Below are 18,488 nucleotides of genomic sequence, written 5' to 3'. Positions count from 1 at the left end.
GAGCTGATCCAGATACCTCTTTTTAATTCTATTTTAAATGTCGATTTACGGAGTAAAACCGAAACCTTAAGGTAGTGGTTGGTATGAAGGAATTGAAAATAACATGAAATGGATCATTCTGATGAAACGAAAACAAACATGTTTGGTTATTATATAGGAATGGAATGGATCATTCTATAAGGAATGTGATTCCATCCATTTTAGGAATTTTCATTTCTTGGTAAAAAAATTTAGGGTCTGTTTGGTACAGGGTAATGGAATGGACGAGCTAATGGAATAGACAAGGTAATGCAATGGATCATTACCATTCCATGTCTTGTTTGGTTACCATGTGTGAATGGAATGAATTATTATTGTGTATTGTTCGGTAGGCAAGAAAAACGGAGTAATAAAATCAGCGGTGAGTGGTGGTGGTGGTCGGTGGTAGTGATTGTGGGTGGTTATAGGTGGCGGTGGTGGGTGTCGGTGGCGGCGATGGGTGGTAGTGGTGGCGAGTGGCTGTGCGGCGGTGACGACGAGTCTTGGTGGCGGCAAGGTGGCCGTTGGTGGTGGGTGGCAGCAGAGGTGGCGACGGCGGCGGTTGGTGGTGGCAGTGGTGGTGGTGGTGGTGGCGTCAACAATGGTGGGCGGCGGCGCCGAGTGGCGTTGGCGGTTGGTCGCAGCTGTGGGTGATAACGGTGGCGAGTGGGTGGCGATGGCGGTGGCTGTCGGGGCGAGGTGGTGGCGGGTGGCGGCGATGGCGTCGGTGGTGGGTGGTTGTAGTGGTGGTGGGTTGTGGCGAAGGTGGTGGGTTGTGGTTTTGTTGACAAATGGTGCAAGAGGGGATGGAACGGAAAAAAAAAACATGAGGGTGGAAGGAATGATTTTGAGGGAATGGAATGCCTTTTGGAATGGGTGATTCCATTCCATTGACCAACCAAACACCCTTTTCTTTATTTCCTCGTAATCATCCATTCCATTCCACATCTTATTCCTACATACCAAACACTACCTTATTCATTCTTTCACGGAATGGAAAGAGATATACAATTGTTGTTGTTATAATTATAATTATTTTTCATTGAGGCAACCATATTTTTATCTTTTTTAATAAATTGTATTCCATTACTTTATTTTTTTTCACTTCAAATTGTACAAAATAATGATTCATTCTATTAACATACTAGGTTAGTTCCCCGTGTGTTACACGGGTTGAACAATTTAAACTTTATAATAAATATTTCTTGTAAATGCAAATCAAAGACGGAGCCATTTAAATACCAAATTGACATAAATGAGTTAATATAAAGATGATGTATGTTAGTATTATAAAATTCATCAAAAAAACATGTAATCAAACTATCGTTGAAAATAATACAAAAATAAATATATTATATAATATTATTGAGAAATGAAATCTTACAATTATAACTCGCACATTACAGAAAGTAATTTGAATCCAAAAAATATTCATATAGTTCATAAGTATCTATAAATTTATTTCTACACAACATTACATCTTTTATTCGTAACTTTACTATCTCTATCTAGAATTAGTAGTTTTACCTGTCTCTACTTTTAACTATTAATAATGCCATTGATCATGAGTGAATCCAGTAATGCTAAAAACAATACTACCTTGGATAGTGTTATATTAATTGTCATCGGAAAGCCGACAGATACTGGAAGTGGAGATCTATGGATATATGGTCACAATGCAACATAACAAAATTAGGCGTTGATAGCAAAAACGGCCAATGCTTACGCACATTCCTAGACTGACTCGTAGACTTTTCCGGTAACTTGATTAAAATCTCATACACAAATATATCAATATTAGAAAGGTACGATAATAATAATAATGGTAGCAATTATAAATAATACAATAGCAGTAATAATAATGATATTAATAAAACAATATTATTTTTGTTATACATATACATTAATAGTTATACTAAAAAATACAATATTTATGTATAACAACATTGTCCCCTATATAATTTATCAAGTTTTGTTATCCTCACAAATCTACTATTCAACTTTTCTCTCTTTTTCTCTCATTTTGGCTATTTGGTTTGTCTCTTTCTTAAAATTTGTAACACTCCGAATTTTTTCAAGCATTAATATTAAAATAATAGTTTTCTTTTTGTATTAAAACATGATAGTTTACTAACCAGTTAATATGGAATTTAGTAAAATAAAGGTGCTTATTAAAATGTTAATTAAATAGTAAATTAATTGGTTCAAAGGCAATTTGAATGTATCCGTTATTGTTTTTTATGTATTGATTAATATTTGTTTATATAAAAATATGTAATACTTAAAATAGATTTTTTATGTATTGATTAATATTTGTTTATATAAAAAATATGTAATACTTAAAATAGATTAATGGATTCTGTATTTTAAAAATTTTAGATTGATTTTTAAATAATAGTTATAAGTTAATAAAGTAAATAAATAATCTACTTTTGTAAATATTAAAACGTAAGTGAATATGATTCAGTTTAAATGTTTATAGATGATGATTTGTTTATATAAAAATATGTGTTTAAATGTTTATAGATGATGATTTGTTTATATAAAAAAATGTAATACTTAAAATAGATTAATGGATTCTGTTACTCTGTATTTTAGAAATTTTAGATTGATTTTTAAATAATAGTTATATAAGTTAATAAATAATCTACTTTTGTAAATATTAAAATGTAAGCGAATATGATTATAATATTGTATATGAATTTAAAATGTATATATCGTAAATAATTTAAATAGGAGCTCAGATATATTTATATACAAATTAGGGTTTCGATAGGTGAACCTATTAATTTGAATTTTAAAAATAAAATTTGGATAAAAATATTAAGTAGAGATTAATTTATATTTTTCAAGATTTAAGGATTAATTTTCTTTTTTTAATTTAGGATTAATGGATTCTGTTACTCTGTATTTTAGAAATTTTAGATTGATTTTTAAATAATAGTTATATAAGTTAATAAAGTAAATAAATAATCTACTTTTGTAAATATTAAAACGTAAGCGAATATGATTATAATACTGTATATGAATTTAAAATGTATATATCGTAAATAATTTAAATAGGAACTCAGATATATTTATATACAAATTAGGGTTTCGATAGGTGAACCTAATTAATTTGAATTTGAAAAATAAAATTTGGATAAAAATATTAAGTAGAGATTTGTTTATATAAAAAAATGTAATACTTAAAATAGATTAATGGATTCTGTTACTCTGTATTTTAGAAATTTTAGATTGATTTTTAAATAATAGTTATATAAGTTAATAAAGTAAATAAATAATCTACTTTTGTAAATATTAAAACGTAAGCGAATATGATTATAATACTGTATATGAATTTAAAATGTATATATCGTAAATAATTTAAATAGGAGCTCAGATATATTTATATACAAATTAGGGTTTCAATAGGTGAACCTATTAATTTGAATTTGAAAAATAAAATTTGGATAAAAATATTAAGTAGAGATTAATTTATTTTTTTCAAGATTTAAGGATTAATTTTCTTTTTTTTTTAATTTAGGATTAATGGATTCTGTTACTCTGTATTTTAGAAATTTTAGATTGATTTTTAAATAATAGTTATATAAGTTAATAAAGTAAATAAATAATCTACTTTTGTAAATATTAAAACGTAAGCGAATATGATTATAATACTGTATATGAATTTAAAATGTATATATCGTAAATAATTTAAATAGGAGCTCAGATATATTTATATACAAATTAGGGTTTCGATAGGTGAACCTATTAATTTGAATTTGAAAAATAAAATTTGGATAAAAATATTAAGTAGAGATTAATTTATTTTTTTCAAGATTTAAGGATTAATTTTCTTTTTTTTTTTAATTTAGGATTAATTAATTAAACTAAAAGGATTATATTTAAGGAGGGAAAATAAAATTCTAAATAGCCTCAATGATTGCCATGTGTCTCAAATTGGTTTACTTTATTATATGTATAGATTAGTAACCAAACATTACAAGGAGATGGTAATGATCAATTTCATTCCCTTATCTATTTCATTCTTTGTCTATTTAATTCTCTCATGCATTCCATTACTTCGTACCAAACAAATCCTAAGGATTTAGAAACCTGCAACTTACATAAGCCGGATTAGTCACCTGAAATCCTAGTTTCTCACTATGCATTGTTATGGTCTTGGCTAACATGACCTTTTAATAGCATACCAAGGCCCATTTTTTTTTAAATACAATGCTACCCTTATTTCCCAAACTCTACAATGGTATTAGGCTCATTTAGGGGTGCAAACGAGCCAAGCCGAGCCCGAGCTTGACCAGGCTCGAGCTCGAGATCGTTTAACTTATGTGAGCTCGGCTCGATTCAAGCTTTGTTTTCAAGGCTCGAGCTCGGCTCGTTTGTATTTTCTCAAGCTCGAGCTCGGCTCGTTTATTATCTATTAAATAAAAATAATATAAATAATAGACTTTTAGGCTCGTGAGCTCGATAAGTGAAGCTCGGGCTTGGGCTCGTTTACTAAATAAGGTTATTTTTAGGCTCGAGGTCGGCTTGTAAACCCGTTTGAATAAGCTCGGCTCGACTCGGCTCGTTTACACTAAGGCTCGATAAGGCTCGACGAGCCTAACGAGCTTCTCATGTGAGGCTCGAGCTCGGGCTCGATAAGCAAACGAGCTTTATTTCAGGCTCAAGCTCGGCTCGGGCTCGATAAGGCTCGGCTCGTTTCGAGCTTTTTATCGAGCCAATCTCGAGTAGCTCGCGAGCCGCTCAGCTCGTTTGCACCCCTCGGCTCATTCGACAAGATGAGATTTGTTGTACAACCTGCTTGACTAATTCCTGTTTTTTTTTTTCTTAAATTTATTCCTAAGCTTTATTAATTTACTTGATTGGGTATTTAAAAAAATCTATCTTTTTATTTATTTATTTATTATTGTACGCCTTATTATTTTATCAATATATTTATTTCGAGATTTGTTACTTTCTTTTTATATGTAACACATATTTTTATCAAGTAGAGGAAGTTTAAATAGTAGTAACTAACCATTGTCCGAATGTTGAAAAATATATACATACTATGACCCGTGAGTTGATAATTTTGGTTTTATCATTGTTTTATTAGCAAAAACATGTCACTTCTATGTACATGATATAAGTGTCGGCACTAAATGGCCAAATGGATGTTACACATATTTGTAACATGTATGCTAAGAAGTTTGTATTCGTTCATATTAAGACATATATTGACATGCTAAGAAGTTTGTATTCGTTCATATTAAGACATATATTGACATTTAATTGATTATCTTTATTACTCTAGTTAAGACAAATAGAAAAATGTATTGTTATTTTATGATATACTTCTTAATGTGTAACTTGAAATGTACTATAAAAATGTAAATGCCAAAAGCACACTCCTATAACACTTTCTAACCGAAGTAACTTACAAGTGTAAAATACAAAATTTATAAACTTTTATGAAAATGATACGAAATTTAGTAACTTATATTTCAAAGTTTACAAACTGTATGAAAAGGGGTAGGCTAAATATACCCCCTCTTCTTACTTTTTATACCCCCTCTCCATAAAATCACATTAAAACTTTTACTATTTACCCTCTATACAAATCATCATTATAAAAAATATTCTTTTGGTTACAAAACAAATTCAAAAGTGTGAAAAAAGATTACTCGCGTTTTTTAAATATTTATTTTTTAATTTTTATTTAAATCATATTTTTTAAAAGTTTTTATACATTGTTTTTAAAGACACTTTCTCAAATAGTATTTTAATTATGTTTTTTTATTAAACATCTCTACAAATAAATAATAACATTTTTTCTTATAAGAATAATAAAAAAAGTTTTGAACTTTCTTTTTGAAAAAAGTCTATATTATGTTTTTTCCTTGTCTAGTTTGTATTGTAAAAGTCTTACTTTTATATTTTTTAATACTTTAGACGTGTTTATAAAATAATTAACAATTTTTATTTATCAAATAAGTAAAAAAATCTTTTAATATAGAGTTTACATCCCTAGCACATATTAATCATTCAAACCATCTATGTAAGTGAACAAATAACAATAGGTACTAAAATTATTTTATCAAACTATAAATTCACAATCTATATAAATTCAAGAGTTAATTACATAGTTAGTCCCTATGGTTTACACAAAGTAACATATTTAGGTACTAATAGTTTAAAATCACATTCTAGGGTATTAACTTTTCATTTTGTAACATTTGGAGGTATTAACATTATTTTTAGGTTTAAAATCACATTCTATTAGTACCTAAGTATGTTATTTTGTGCAAACCACAGGGACTAACTATGTTAATACCCTAGAAGTTAATACCTCCAAACGTTGCAAAATGAAAAGTTAATACCCTAGAAGGTGATTTTAAACTATTAGTACCTAAGTATGTTATTTTGTGCAAACCACAGGGACTAACTATGTAATTAACTCTAAATTCAAATTTAATTAGTGTAAAGAGTATGTTATAAACAAGTTATAACCAGTTTAAGACTTGGATCGAAGTGAACACTTTTCTAAAGCAAAACAAATGGGCAGGGTTGATTCACAAATATTTTTCTCTTCTTCATTTAAAAAATATATTAAACTGATTGATTTCAAAAATATATGTGGATTTTTTGTAATCAAAAGTAGGTCATTCGAAACCAAAAATCACGTAAAAGCATAAACTTAATTACGAATAATCATCGGTTTTCGACCACACATCAGATACCCACTTCAAGTCGTTCCAAAATTAAAAAATAACATTTTAAAATATTAAAAATAATAAATATAAGACATTTAAAATATAAACTAGACGAGGAAAAAATATAAAATAGACTGTTTCAAAAATAAAATTCAAAACTTTTTTATTTTTGTTTTTATATGAAAAACGTTATTAGTAATTTGTAAAGATGTTCAATAAAATAAAACATAATCAAAATACTGTTTGAGAAAGTGTAAAAAATATCTGAAAATTTTTTAAAAAAATATGGTTTTTTTTTTTTTAAATAAACATAATAAAATAAACAATTAAAAAAACCGTTTATAATATATTTTTACACCTTTGAATTTGTTTTGTAACAAAAAAAAGTACTTTTAAAAAATATGACTTGTTTAGGGGGTAAATATGACAAGTTTAAATGTAATTATATGGAAAGGGGGTATAAAAAGTAACAAGAGGGGGTACATTTAGTAGCCCCCTATGAAAATTGTATTTTTCTGCCATTAGTTATCAACAATTTCTCTTATGATAATTAACAACCCAACATATTTGTTTATCATAGAAGGCATTCCCACATGTTATGTGCAACATGCCAATTGGCTTTTAGTCAATGGTATGAATGGATCTTTATAAATCTTGGGTTGTTGATGCAAGTATTATAATAAATTATTTAATTAACAGAATAACAATCTATTTCACACTCATATTAGCTTTTACATTAGAAAGTGTACCTTTTTATATCCAGTTTTTGCAATAGCTTTAAGATAAAATAAATAAATAACTTTGAGATTGCTTTTGGTTTATATATGTTTTCTTCTTGAGAAATTATAACATGAGAAAACACCAAACTAATATGGTGATTAGTTTGTGGTATGTCCTTCGACAAAAAAGGTTAATCTTCTTTACATCGTCTGAGTTGTGATAATGATCTTCCTGCAAAACACTAAGCACCCCATTAAGCTCGTTAAGAGGAGAGAAATAGGGGGGGGGGGAGGTTCTCCTCTTAACCACTCTCCGGCGTGAGAATAAGTTTGTGTATTGAGGATTAAGTATGTAATTAGGAGTAAGAGAGCAAGGAAGTGGATGATTAAACATGGAGGAAGAAGGTCTCTATTTATAGCCGGAGTGGTGTGGAAGAAGATGAGCTGATGGGCCTTGAGCCTTGAGGTCGACAACAAGGAATATCCGCTTTGTCTCCCCTGCCACGACCGTTTGTGCTTCTGGACGAGAGGAGAGCTGGTGCACGTTGATTGGATCCACGTAGCCTGACCGTTGTCCTTGTTTTCTGCTCTGTCATCAGCGGCTAAGTGGAGATCGTGGTGCAGTTGTCGGCGCATGCTGATTGGAGCCACGTAAGCGTCCTTGTGTACCTTCTTGTCTCCTGTACGATTTGTCAATCGTGGAGCGCGATCGGATACACCTGTTGAACGCTTATTGGTCCATTGTTCTGCCACTTGTACCCTTTGTACTTGTCCTTAGATTAGTTGCGCTTCTGTCCTCCGCGCGACCATCAGGAAAGTCCCAAGTAGCCGACGCAAGGTCTAGGAAGTGAGAGTTTTTATCCAAAAAGCCAAGTATGAAATCTGGTCTTATGTTTCCCTTGACCCTGTGCGCGACCTAGGTTAGACCTGTTTAGTGGGCTCAAGGTTGGGAAAGCTAACAAATTGTTGTGTTAAGGGTATGGTCTCGTACGCGACCTGGCTGGTCGTCGCAGATTAGGGACCATACCCCTTCATAACCAGTTTTAAAGAAATTAAATTTTATATGGGAAATAAATATGTCAAAGAAGTTGAACTTTGTGATTTATTTGGTTGGTAGACTAATCATGTTTAGTTTCCACTGGGGAGCCCAAGAATTATTTTGTAAGGGTGTGGAAGAGGGATTTAATCAAAATTTCAAAGGATGTAATCGTGATTTTAGCCTATAAAATACAGTAAAAAAATTATTTAAGAGGTGCGCCCGCTCGCCCACCTAAGCTCTAACTTAGATCTGCCCCTTTTAGTTTGTAAATTTGTTTTAAAAGTTGGAATGTGGTGGTGGTTATAGTGGTAGGGGATAGGGATGGTGATGACAATAATGGCGACATAGACATGGTTGTGGTGACGGCAAACAACGTTGGGACAATTAGATTGATGGTGGTAGTGCGATGGAGGGAAAGATAAATTTCAAGTTCTTTTGTTGAATTTATTTATTATATCAAAGGAGTGATGAATTCGTTTACTTATAGAAATTCGAGGGAAATCATCTAAATTCTAATTTTAGTTATAAATTTGAATCATTATCCAACCGAATATGTTATCCCTTGAATTATGTTTAGGACTAACGAATCATGCAAACCAATGGAGTAAGTGGTAAAAGAAAATTCTAACTTCATTAAATTATTACGAACCAAGCGTCCAATAGCACACCTAGCATTTGTTTTCATCATGTCACAAGTTTTTGGTTTTCATATGCCTATTAATAGAGATTTTTACCGAGTCAGTCACTATTTTTTGGTGGATTGTGTTGGGTTAACTATGAATTTTGGGTATTTTAGCATAGATTTTGGGTTTTCTTTTATATAGTTTGTAACTTATGTTTTTATAAGTCATTTTAAATGTGTTCATATGATTTGATTTGATTTGGTTCATATGGATTCTAAAGGTAATTTCAGTTTCATTCATATAGTTTTGATAAGGACTTCATTCCATTATTTCCGTATGACCTATAATTAACGACTAATAGTTTACAACTTATGTATCTAATTCTAAGTAATAGTTGTTAAATGCCTAAATTTACATATTTGTACACCACCGTGAGACTTAAAACTATCTACCTCAAAGAGAAACACACATTTTCTTCACAACAGGGCAGGGCGGGCTGACACACATTTTCTTTATACCAGGGGTGGACATAGCCCTTTAGGAGGGGTGTACCCCTCAGCTTTACGACCAAGTGATTGGGTTCTTTTGATCACAAATTTGATTCATTATCCAACCAAATATGATCAAAAGCTCACTATTAAATGGTTAAAGCCACACTAAAATTAAAATTCAATAATACAAAATAAACACAAAATATTAAAAGCCCACGGTCGGTTAAAAACCCAAATAATTAAGTTCTTTTGATTTTTGAACCCGAACAAATCAACACGCGCCCTCACAATTCAACATCATCGACAGTGACCTCAGCCGCTGCCTTCGCCCTCATGGCGTTTGTAAGGAAGAAAAGATTGCAAATCGGTATCGATTAATAGGTTTTGTTCGTAGTGCTGGATTCTTGTTAGAAAATTCTTTACCATGTTGGATTCTTATCAAGACAATTATACGCAATCGAATGGGTGAAGAGTATTTGAACAATGATTTAATTTGTGCGATCGAAAGAGACACTTTTCATAAAGTAAAAGAATAGAATGTAATGGCTCGATTTCAAGCTTTCAAAAAATAAATAGAAGAAATCTATTAGGCGTGTTTAGTTTTATTTATTATAGTGTTTTTATTTTTGTTTTGTTTACATTGTATGAAAATACGATAAAAAAAGGTTTAAACATTTTCCTCAAAATTTTAATCTAGATCCACCACTACTTCACAACTTAAAATACAAAGGAAATAAAAGTACATCACCTGAAATAAACAAACTTGCACCAAATTATACTGTGATCTGTAATATGAAACAATTGTTTAAAGGAAAACATGCATGCAACATATCTTTTGTTTGTGTAAAGCATGTCATAAGTAAGTAAGTAGGGGTATTTATGGAGTTCACGTGATGGTCCGCCGCCGATGTAGGCGTCACCGATGGCCGTGCACGGCGGCATCGCCTTTGTCTTTGTTGTTTTTATGGCCTTGGTCAACGTTCCTTTTAATTGCATTTCATATCTCATAGTCAATTAAAAAAAGTCAAATATCACGCAATCCCCGTAGTTTATCTTTTATCATCTTTCTCACGACAACTAAAAACAAACAAACAAACAAAACACATACATACATACATAGGGTGATTTTAAAAATATAAATCTATAAATTTATATTATGTATTTATTTTTTAATATTAACTTTTAGCGAAAAAAGTCAACAAATTTATAAATGCATACTCAGTAGTGTGACCACATTAGATATGAATGAATAATGGTCCATCCAATATGTTTAAAATTGCCCCGAGTAACCATTAAAATTTGTCAAATAATTTATTTTACAAACATTAAATATAAATCAATGTTTTTCCCCAACTTTTTGAAAAAATTAAGCAATGTTAAATTAGCTCATTTGGTAGGGACACATTCGTTTTATAAGGGGGTCCTAGATTCAAATCTAGGTAAAAGAGAATGATTTAGAATTATTGATGTAAAGGGGTTAAAATTAACCGTTAAAAAAATTGTTGCACATGCAAGTAACTTTAATATATATTGTTGTCTTGAAGACCAACACATAGATTTATAGCCATAAAAGCAGATATTGTCACACGTATGTAAAGTAATCATCAATTGACACTAACATTAAAAGATGTCACTATTATTATTACTATTATTGTTATTTCATAAATTGGTTCAGTTGGAGAAAAACAAAATGTTAAATGTGAACAAAAATTGATAGGGGCTAGAGTGGTGCACCTAACCCGACCAAGGGCTGGACCATGGTTCATTGAACTGTAATTATTGAATGTGCTAAATGTCAAGAAGTGTGGACCATTGGTCTAATGAATTTGAGCCCATGCTGGCCAACCTAGCCACAGCCATACATCCATATCCCAGTCACATACAAAACAAAACAATACAAAAATAAAAACAACACATTTGCTTCCGATCACATCATTTCATTCAGATTTTTTTTTTCATTTGACAAATTTATTATAGCTTGTTCAACTAGTGAGCAAGCTGCCAACTCAATTATTTTTAACTAGTATTTTGATCCGTCGCGCGTTGCGGCAACGTCAAAACTCAAAGTAAATTAAATTTGTAACGTCAAATATCTGATCTGACTTGTTTTCGAACAAAATTTACGTCAAAAAGTAGACTAAGTGAAACGTACAAAAATTAAACACGAAAACATATTATATTTGAGCAAAACTTACGTTAAAACGTAAACCAACTCGAATTTATACCACATAGTGAAAATGTATTATATACGACAAAATGTAGAACAACTGAAAACATACATAAAAATAAATACGAAAATGTATTGACCAAATGCCTACCAACCGAAAACATATAAACAAAAATAAGCACAAAAACATATTATATTTGACCCACATACATAAAATTAAGCATGTAAACTTGAGAGAATCAAAATGATATTTTACAAAGCCATGGGGTGTACAATTGTACATGACAATCAGGGCCGTCTATGGCCAAGTGCAGAATGGGCCTGTACACAGAGCCCAAACCAATATAAGGCCCAAAAAATTTCTTATATATATATATTTAAAAAAATTGTATGTTTTTTATAAATTTTTTTATTAGGCCTGTATTTAAATGTTACAGGGCATGTTTATTAAGTTTAAATGGGCCTGTGTTTAAATGAACTAGTGTATGGTTGTGTGCAAAGAAATGAAGAAACCCAATTAAAATGGGCCTGCATTAGTATAACAGTTTAATAGACCCAGGTTAATAAACAAACATATTTCAAATCAACCCCATTAGAGGGCGTTGGGCATTGTGCGACTATGCAGGAAATGAAGACCATCAGACCCTGTGTTCGCTGTGACGTTGTGTGACCAGACCAGGCGATCATCATCATCGACGTAAAGGGTTTTGTTTAAGGCCCTGGCTTGGTTCTTTATAAAACAGGTTTTGCGAAGAGGGCCTAAATTTTTTTCTCGCACAGGGCCAATTTTTTTTTTTTTTTTCATTTTCGGAGACGGCCCTGGTGAATAAACCGACTCATCTATTTTCTCAAAGTTTTAGAGAAATATTAAATTTTACATACATGCATAACTTATAAATAGATTCAATATGAACTAAACAGTCGAGCCAACAATTTTAGGTTGATATACAAATGAGCCAATCGAGCTTAGCTTTAGACTCGGGTCACAAGCTTTTTAACCAGCCCTAACTTTTATCAGTTTATGATTTAACTCTTCTACAAAGGCCCTCAAGTATGTGATAATTGAAACAAATGGGCTAAAAAATTCCGACATAAATCCTCCATCCATGGGCCATGGCCCATGATTCATCCTCTTATTGGGCTTATTGAGTGTAAGCCCAGTGAAAGTATCCTTCTAGGCTCGAACCAGTGAACTTCTTCTCTTATCCTCTTTCTCCCCTGTTTCACAATCACCGGTTCATCGCTCCTCTTTATCGATCAACCCCTCAATACTCTTTCTTTTTAAGATGTTTGAATGTGCACAATACGTAAGAGTATAATTCAGCGAAACCAATTAAAACCCCCCTTGATTTCTGTTTCTTTCAATTAGGTCATTTGATTACAAAACATGGCTCTGGTGCCCACTCGTCTAGACTCCTTTCACAGCTCAGTCTACAAGCTCCACTTCTTCAGGTACTGTTCTTATAACCCTTTCAAGAAGCACAAAATCATTGCCAATTATGAAACCAATTCCACCTCAAACCCACACAAAAAATCCAAACTTGTTATTAGAAGAAACACCAACAATGAAGCTTCACAGTCCACAAGTAATCATAATAATAATAACACTGGTACCTGGTTAGAGAAATGGGACAACAACAACAACAATAATAATAATAATATTAATACCCATAAGCAAAGCTGGCCTAAACAGGCCGAAAAGGCCTTCGATTATAAATATACCGATGATTCCGATTATGAAAATAATCATGATAGTGGTAGTACAATGGATAGGATTGTTGAGAAGTTAAAGAAATTTGGGTATGCTGATGACGATGTTATACAAAAGAAGGAGGATAACAATAGAATTGAAAAGGGGTCAATTGAGGATATATTTTATGTTGAAGAAGGGGTGTTACCGAATGCGCGAGGTGGGTTTTCGCCAGAATCGCCTCTAGGTATTGAAGATGTGTTTAGGGGTAGTAATGGGAAGGTTAGATTTCCGTGGGAGAAACCGTCGCCTGAAGATGAAAGTAGGAATTCAGTGAAGCTTAAAAGTAAGACTTGCGTGGCTGAGTTGACTCTTCCGGAAGCGGAGTTGAGGAGGTTGAGGAATTTAGCGTATAGGTTGAAGAATAAAACGAGGATTACGGGTGCTGGTGTTACTCGAGAAATGGTGGCTTTGATTAAGGATAAGTGGAAATCGGCAGAAGTTGTGAAGTTGAAAGTTGAAGGAGCGGGTGCGCTTAATATGAGACGGATGCATGAGATTTTAGAGGTTAGTTTATTCAACGATTATTATTACTATATTTCAGCTTTTTTTATGTTTTTTTTTTTTTTTTAATGGTTATGTTCAGTTTCTTTTAACTTAATATCTGCAATATTCAGATGAGAACCGGGGGGTTGGTGATATGGCGATCTGGAAGTACCGTTGCTTTGTATCGGGGCATAGGATACCAAGATCCATCTGTAAAACAAAGAAACCGTGAATATAACAACGACAAATCAGAAAAATCATATATTTCCGATGCTGATGTCGCATCTGGTTCAATGGACAGTTTACAAAGGCATGAATTAGATGCAGAAAATACTGGAACAAAAGATGAAGTAAACTATGAAAAAGAAGTGGATAAACTCTTAGAAGGGTTGGGCCCTAGGTACATGGATTGGCCCGGGTGCGACCCGTTACCCGTGGATGCAGATTTACTTCCGGGAACAGTTCATGGCTACCAACCACCATTCAGAATACTTCCGTATGGCATAAAAGCTACGCTTGTGGGAAGGGAAGCTACTAATTTAAGAAGGCTAGCGAGATTTCTCCCTCCACATTTTGCGTTAGGTATGTCATCTTTTTTCATAAAAATTAATGAACTATACCTAAAAAGTTCCTAAATTATTTGATTATTTGTATGAATAGGTAGAAGCAGACAACATCAAGGTTTGGCAACGGCAATAGTTAAATTGTGGGAAAGGAGTTCGATTGCGAAAGTTGCGTTAAAACGTGGAGTTCAACTAACTACAAGTGAGAGAATGGCTGAAGATATCAAGGTACTCAATGAATACCATATTACATAAATACAAAGAGCTATGTTGAAATTTGTCCCCGAATATTTGTTTTGTTATGAATTTGTAGGGTGAAAGAATAAAAAACTAAATGGTTTATTGTATTGCAACCCTGAGAAGAATATGTCATCATAGTGCATACACTTATCAGAATGTGTATATATATGTATAGCGGCCGGTTAACGTACAAGACCACCTTATCGTGCGATGCATACGCGAGTATCTCAACCGCACATCTGATCTAATCTAGGCCTTCAATTGAACGCGGTTAGGGCTGTAAACGAACCGAACGTTCAGCGCCGAACAGTTCGTGAACCGTTCGGCGGGAAGTTCGTTTACGTTCGTTTGTTTAATTAATGAATGAACATGAACAAGAAATTCCGTTTGGTTAGTTTTATGAACGAACACGAACAAATGTCTCTTTCGTTCAATTACGTTCGTGAACGTTCGGTAACGCGTTCGTGAACATTCGTTCATGTTCGTTTGTTTATGTTCATTAAAGATCTTTTAACATTTATTTAATTTATCTGAACTTTTTATATTCTTTAATTCTTATTTATCTGAACATATAAAATAGAAAAATCCTATCTCCACCTTGTTTACGGACCGCTCTACTTACCTTCTAATTATTCACATCGAAAAATACTATCGACATTCGTTCGACGATTAGGGCTTCAAGGTCTAGCGCCGCTCTCTCTCACCATCCACCTCTGGCCACCATCGTCTTTGCCGATTTTATTTGTGTTCATGAACCGTTTGTGAACACGTTTCTTTCCTTAATGAACAAACACGAACAAAAAATCTCGTTCAGTAAGTGTTCATGAACCCTTCGTGAACACATAATATCCTTAACGAATGAACACGAACAAGGCCTTGTTCGTGTTCGTTCGGTAGGTTTACAGCCCTAAACGCGGTGGCACAATAGTAATTAACTTTGCATAATTACGCACGTTATTGCATAATTACGAAAGTTATACATAATTACGCGTGGGTTGGGTTAAACCCTAATTACGCACGTTATTTGCATAATTCTGCGTGTGTTGGGTTAACCCTAGTTATGCACGTTATTTGCATAACTGCGGACGTTATATTGGTGGTCGTGTACCGTCACACGTTAAGAGCCTTTTGTATTTAAACCTTTCACTATATATATATTCTTAATTTCATTATTAATGATTAATTTTTTCTTTGGTTCATTAATAATGATTAAAAACTTCTTATTATATATGATTTTAAGTGCAGAAATTGACAGGAGGCATCCTTCTGTCTAGAAACAAAGATTTTCTGGTGTTTTACAGAGGAAAAGATTTCTTGACACCCGATGTTGCAGAAGCGTTATTAGAAAAAGAAAGGTTGGCAAAATCTTTACAAGATGATGAAGAACAGGCTCGACTGAGAGCATCGACTTTTATCACACCAAGAGTTGAAACACAAGACCAAACCGGATCTGCGGGTACACTTAGCGAGACTCTTGATGCAAATGCCCGGTGGGCCAAACGACTTGATGATGATTATAAGCAAAAAGTTCTTCAAGAAGCAGAAACTCTTAAACAGGCCAATCTTATAAGAAAACTCGAGAGGAAGCTTTATTTTGTGAGTTTCTTGGAACTTTGGTTCATAATTATGCTCTTCTTGGTTTTGGTTTATCGATTTTCTGATCATTTTTTATGGTTTTTTTACCAACTGCGTTCTTGAATAGTTTCAATCAGTTACTGAAAATGGGTCATATTGCGTTCTTGAATAGTTTCAACCAACTGCTTTCTTAAAAACTTTAACGGATCAAATCTTGAAACTTTTAAACGTTGAAATGAGGCCCAAAATATCTTTAAATTCTTACCATCTCTTAAGTAGCTTTACTAAAAAAATAAAGTTTTTAATCCATTTGCCATTTATAAATATTAAAGAAATATAGAAAAAAGTGTTTTCGGGTCAACCCGACCCTATAAATATTAAAGAAATATAGAAAAAAGTGTTTTTTTGCAGTTCTCAAGATTTTTGTCAAAGAAAAAACCAAGTACAATGGTTCAAAAAGTCAACAACTAACTAACTATTCATCATAAATCACAATATTATTTTCTCACAGGCTGATCGAAAGCTAATGAAAGCCGAAAAAGCCTTATCCAAAGTGGAAGCATTTCTAAACCCTGCGGATCGTCAAGCTGATCCAGAAAGCATCACGGACGAGGAAAGATTTATGTTTCGAAAACTAGGTTTAAGGATGAAAGCTTTCTTGCTTCTTGGTAATAAGCTTCTTGATTTTCACTCTTTGTTCTTTTCTGGCGTTACTTAAAACAAGAAGTAACAACGATATTTTTTTCAGGTCGGCGTGGAGTGTTTGATGGCACAGTGGAGAATATGCATCTTCATTGGAAGTATAGGGAGTTGGTTAAAATCATCGTAAAGGCCACAAATTTTGAGGAGGTTAAGAATATAGCGTTATCTCTTGAATCAGAGAGTGGAGGGGTGTTGGTGTCTGTTGATAAAGTTTCAAAGGGATATGCAATTATTGTGTTTCGAGGTAACGATTATAAACGCCCTTCTGCGTTAAGACCAAAAAATTTGCTAACAAAGAGGAAGGCTTTGGCACGTTCTATCGAGCTTCAAAGACGTGAGGTATATATATATATATATTTTTTACAAATTTCAGCATGCGTATCTTTTCCATTAAAAGGTCATTTATAGTATCGTTTTTGTTGAACGAATCATGTACCAAACTGACTCTTGTCTTGTTTATTTGTTAAACAGGCTCTTCTGAATCATATTTCTACCCTGCATTCCAGGATGAGTAAACTGCGATATGAAATTGTATGATCTTCTATCTATAAGCATATTTTTTGCTCATTGACTTTGACTAACATGAATATCAACTTTATCGTAACGTTTGTTTGTGACGAATGAATGATTTTCAGGAACATGTTTCGACTATAAAAGATGAAGGTGGTGATGAACTATTCATTAGCTTAGATGCAGCATATTCCACCGAAGATGAGGATAGTGAGGTGAAGTTCAACCTAAGTATAGGATTTAAGTTTTGATAATTGATTTAGTTTATTGAGTCATTTGTTGTTCATCTTCAGGTGGAAGAGGAAGAGGAACAGGAACAGGAAGGGGAGGATGCCTACCTTAATACGTATGACAGTGGAGACGATGAAAACGATAACTTGGAAGATTCAGAAACAGAGTTTGTGCACACTATATCATTGTAGCTTGTACTTGAAATTTTATGAAAAGTGTTCTCGAGCAGACCATATCATGTCTGATTCTGTCGATATATTGTTGTATTAGTTGTCAAACCAAATTTGGTCCATGGATTCTACTATTTGAGCAAAAACATATAAAGGCGAGGAAAATATAATTGATCATTCTTTGAAATTCGCAATCACGGACTGAAGTCAAAACTTAAGCGGTTCACAAAAACAAAAAATAAACGCGACATGAAATGGCCTCGCTTCAATGGGTATGAACCGCTCCCTCCCTCTTTGAGATTCTATGATGTAAATATGCCCCCCTCTTTCAGATTCTGTGATCTCAATTATCATTATGTTTTACTCCTTTTGAGATTGTGTGATCTTGATATCATAATGACTTTGCTCCTTTGATATTGTATGATTTCAAAACTATAATGATTTGCGCACTTGTGATCCAAATATCTTGTTATTACAATGACTTAACCACCTCTTCTTGACATGAT

At 32.8% G+C, this 18,488-nt stretch overlaps 1 protein-coding gene across 1 annotated transcript; it reads left to right on the top strand.

Moving 5' to 3' along the window:
• The first annotated feature begins 12,942 nt into the window (after positions 1–12,942).
• Positions 12,943–18,176, top strand: LOC110904657 (CRM-domain containing factor CFM3A, chloroplastic/mitochondrial). Its single transcript, XM_022150502.2, has 9 exons — positions 12,943–14,012; positions 14,123–14,573; positions 14,652–14,782; positions 16,040–16,390; positions 16,881–17,037; positions 17,118–17,410; positions 17,543–17,602; positions 17,707–17,796; positions 17,875–18,176. The coding sequence occupies exons 1-9, from the start codon at positions 13,143–13,145 to the stop codon at positions 18,001–18,003; spliced, it is 2,532 nt and encodes an 843-aa protein (XP_022006194.1). The 5' UTR covers positions 12,943–13,142; the 3' UTR covers positions 18,004–18,176.
• The last annotated feature ends 312 nt before the right edge of the window (positions 18,177–18,488 follow it).

Source organism: Helianthus annuus, chromosome 14, assembly GCF_002127325.2.
Source record: "Helianthus annuus cultivar XRQ/B chromosome 14, HanXRQr2.0-SUNRISE, whole genome shotgun sequence".
Lineage (NCBI taxonomy): Eukaryota > Viridiplantae > Streptophyta > Magnoliopsida > Asterales > Asteraceae > Helianthus > Helianthus annuus.
Note: the sequence above shows the minus strand (reverse complement) of the source record. Positions and strands in the feature narration are given on the sequence as shown.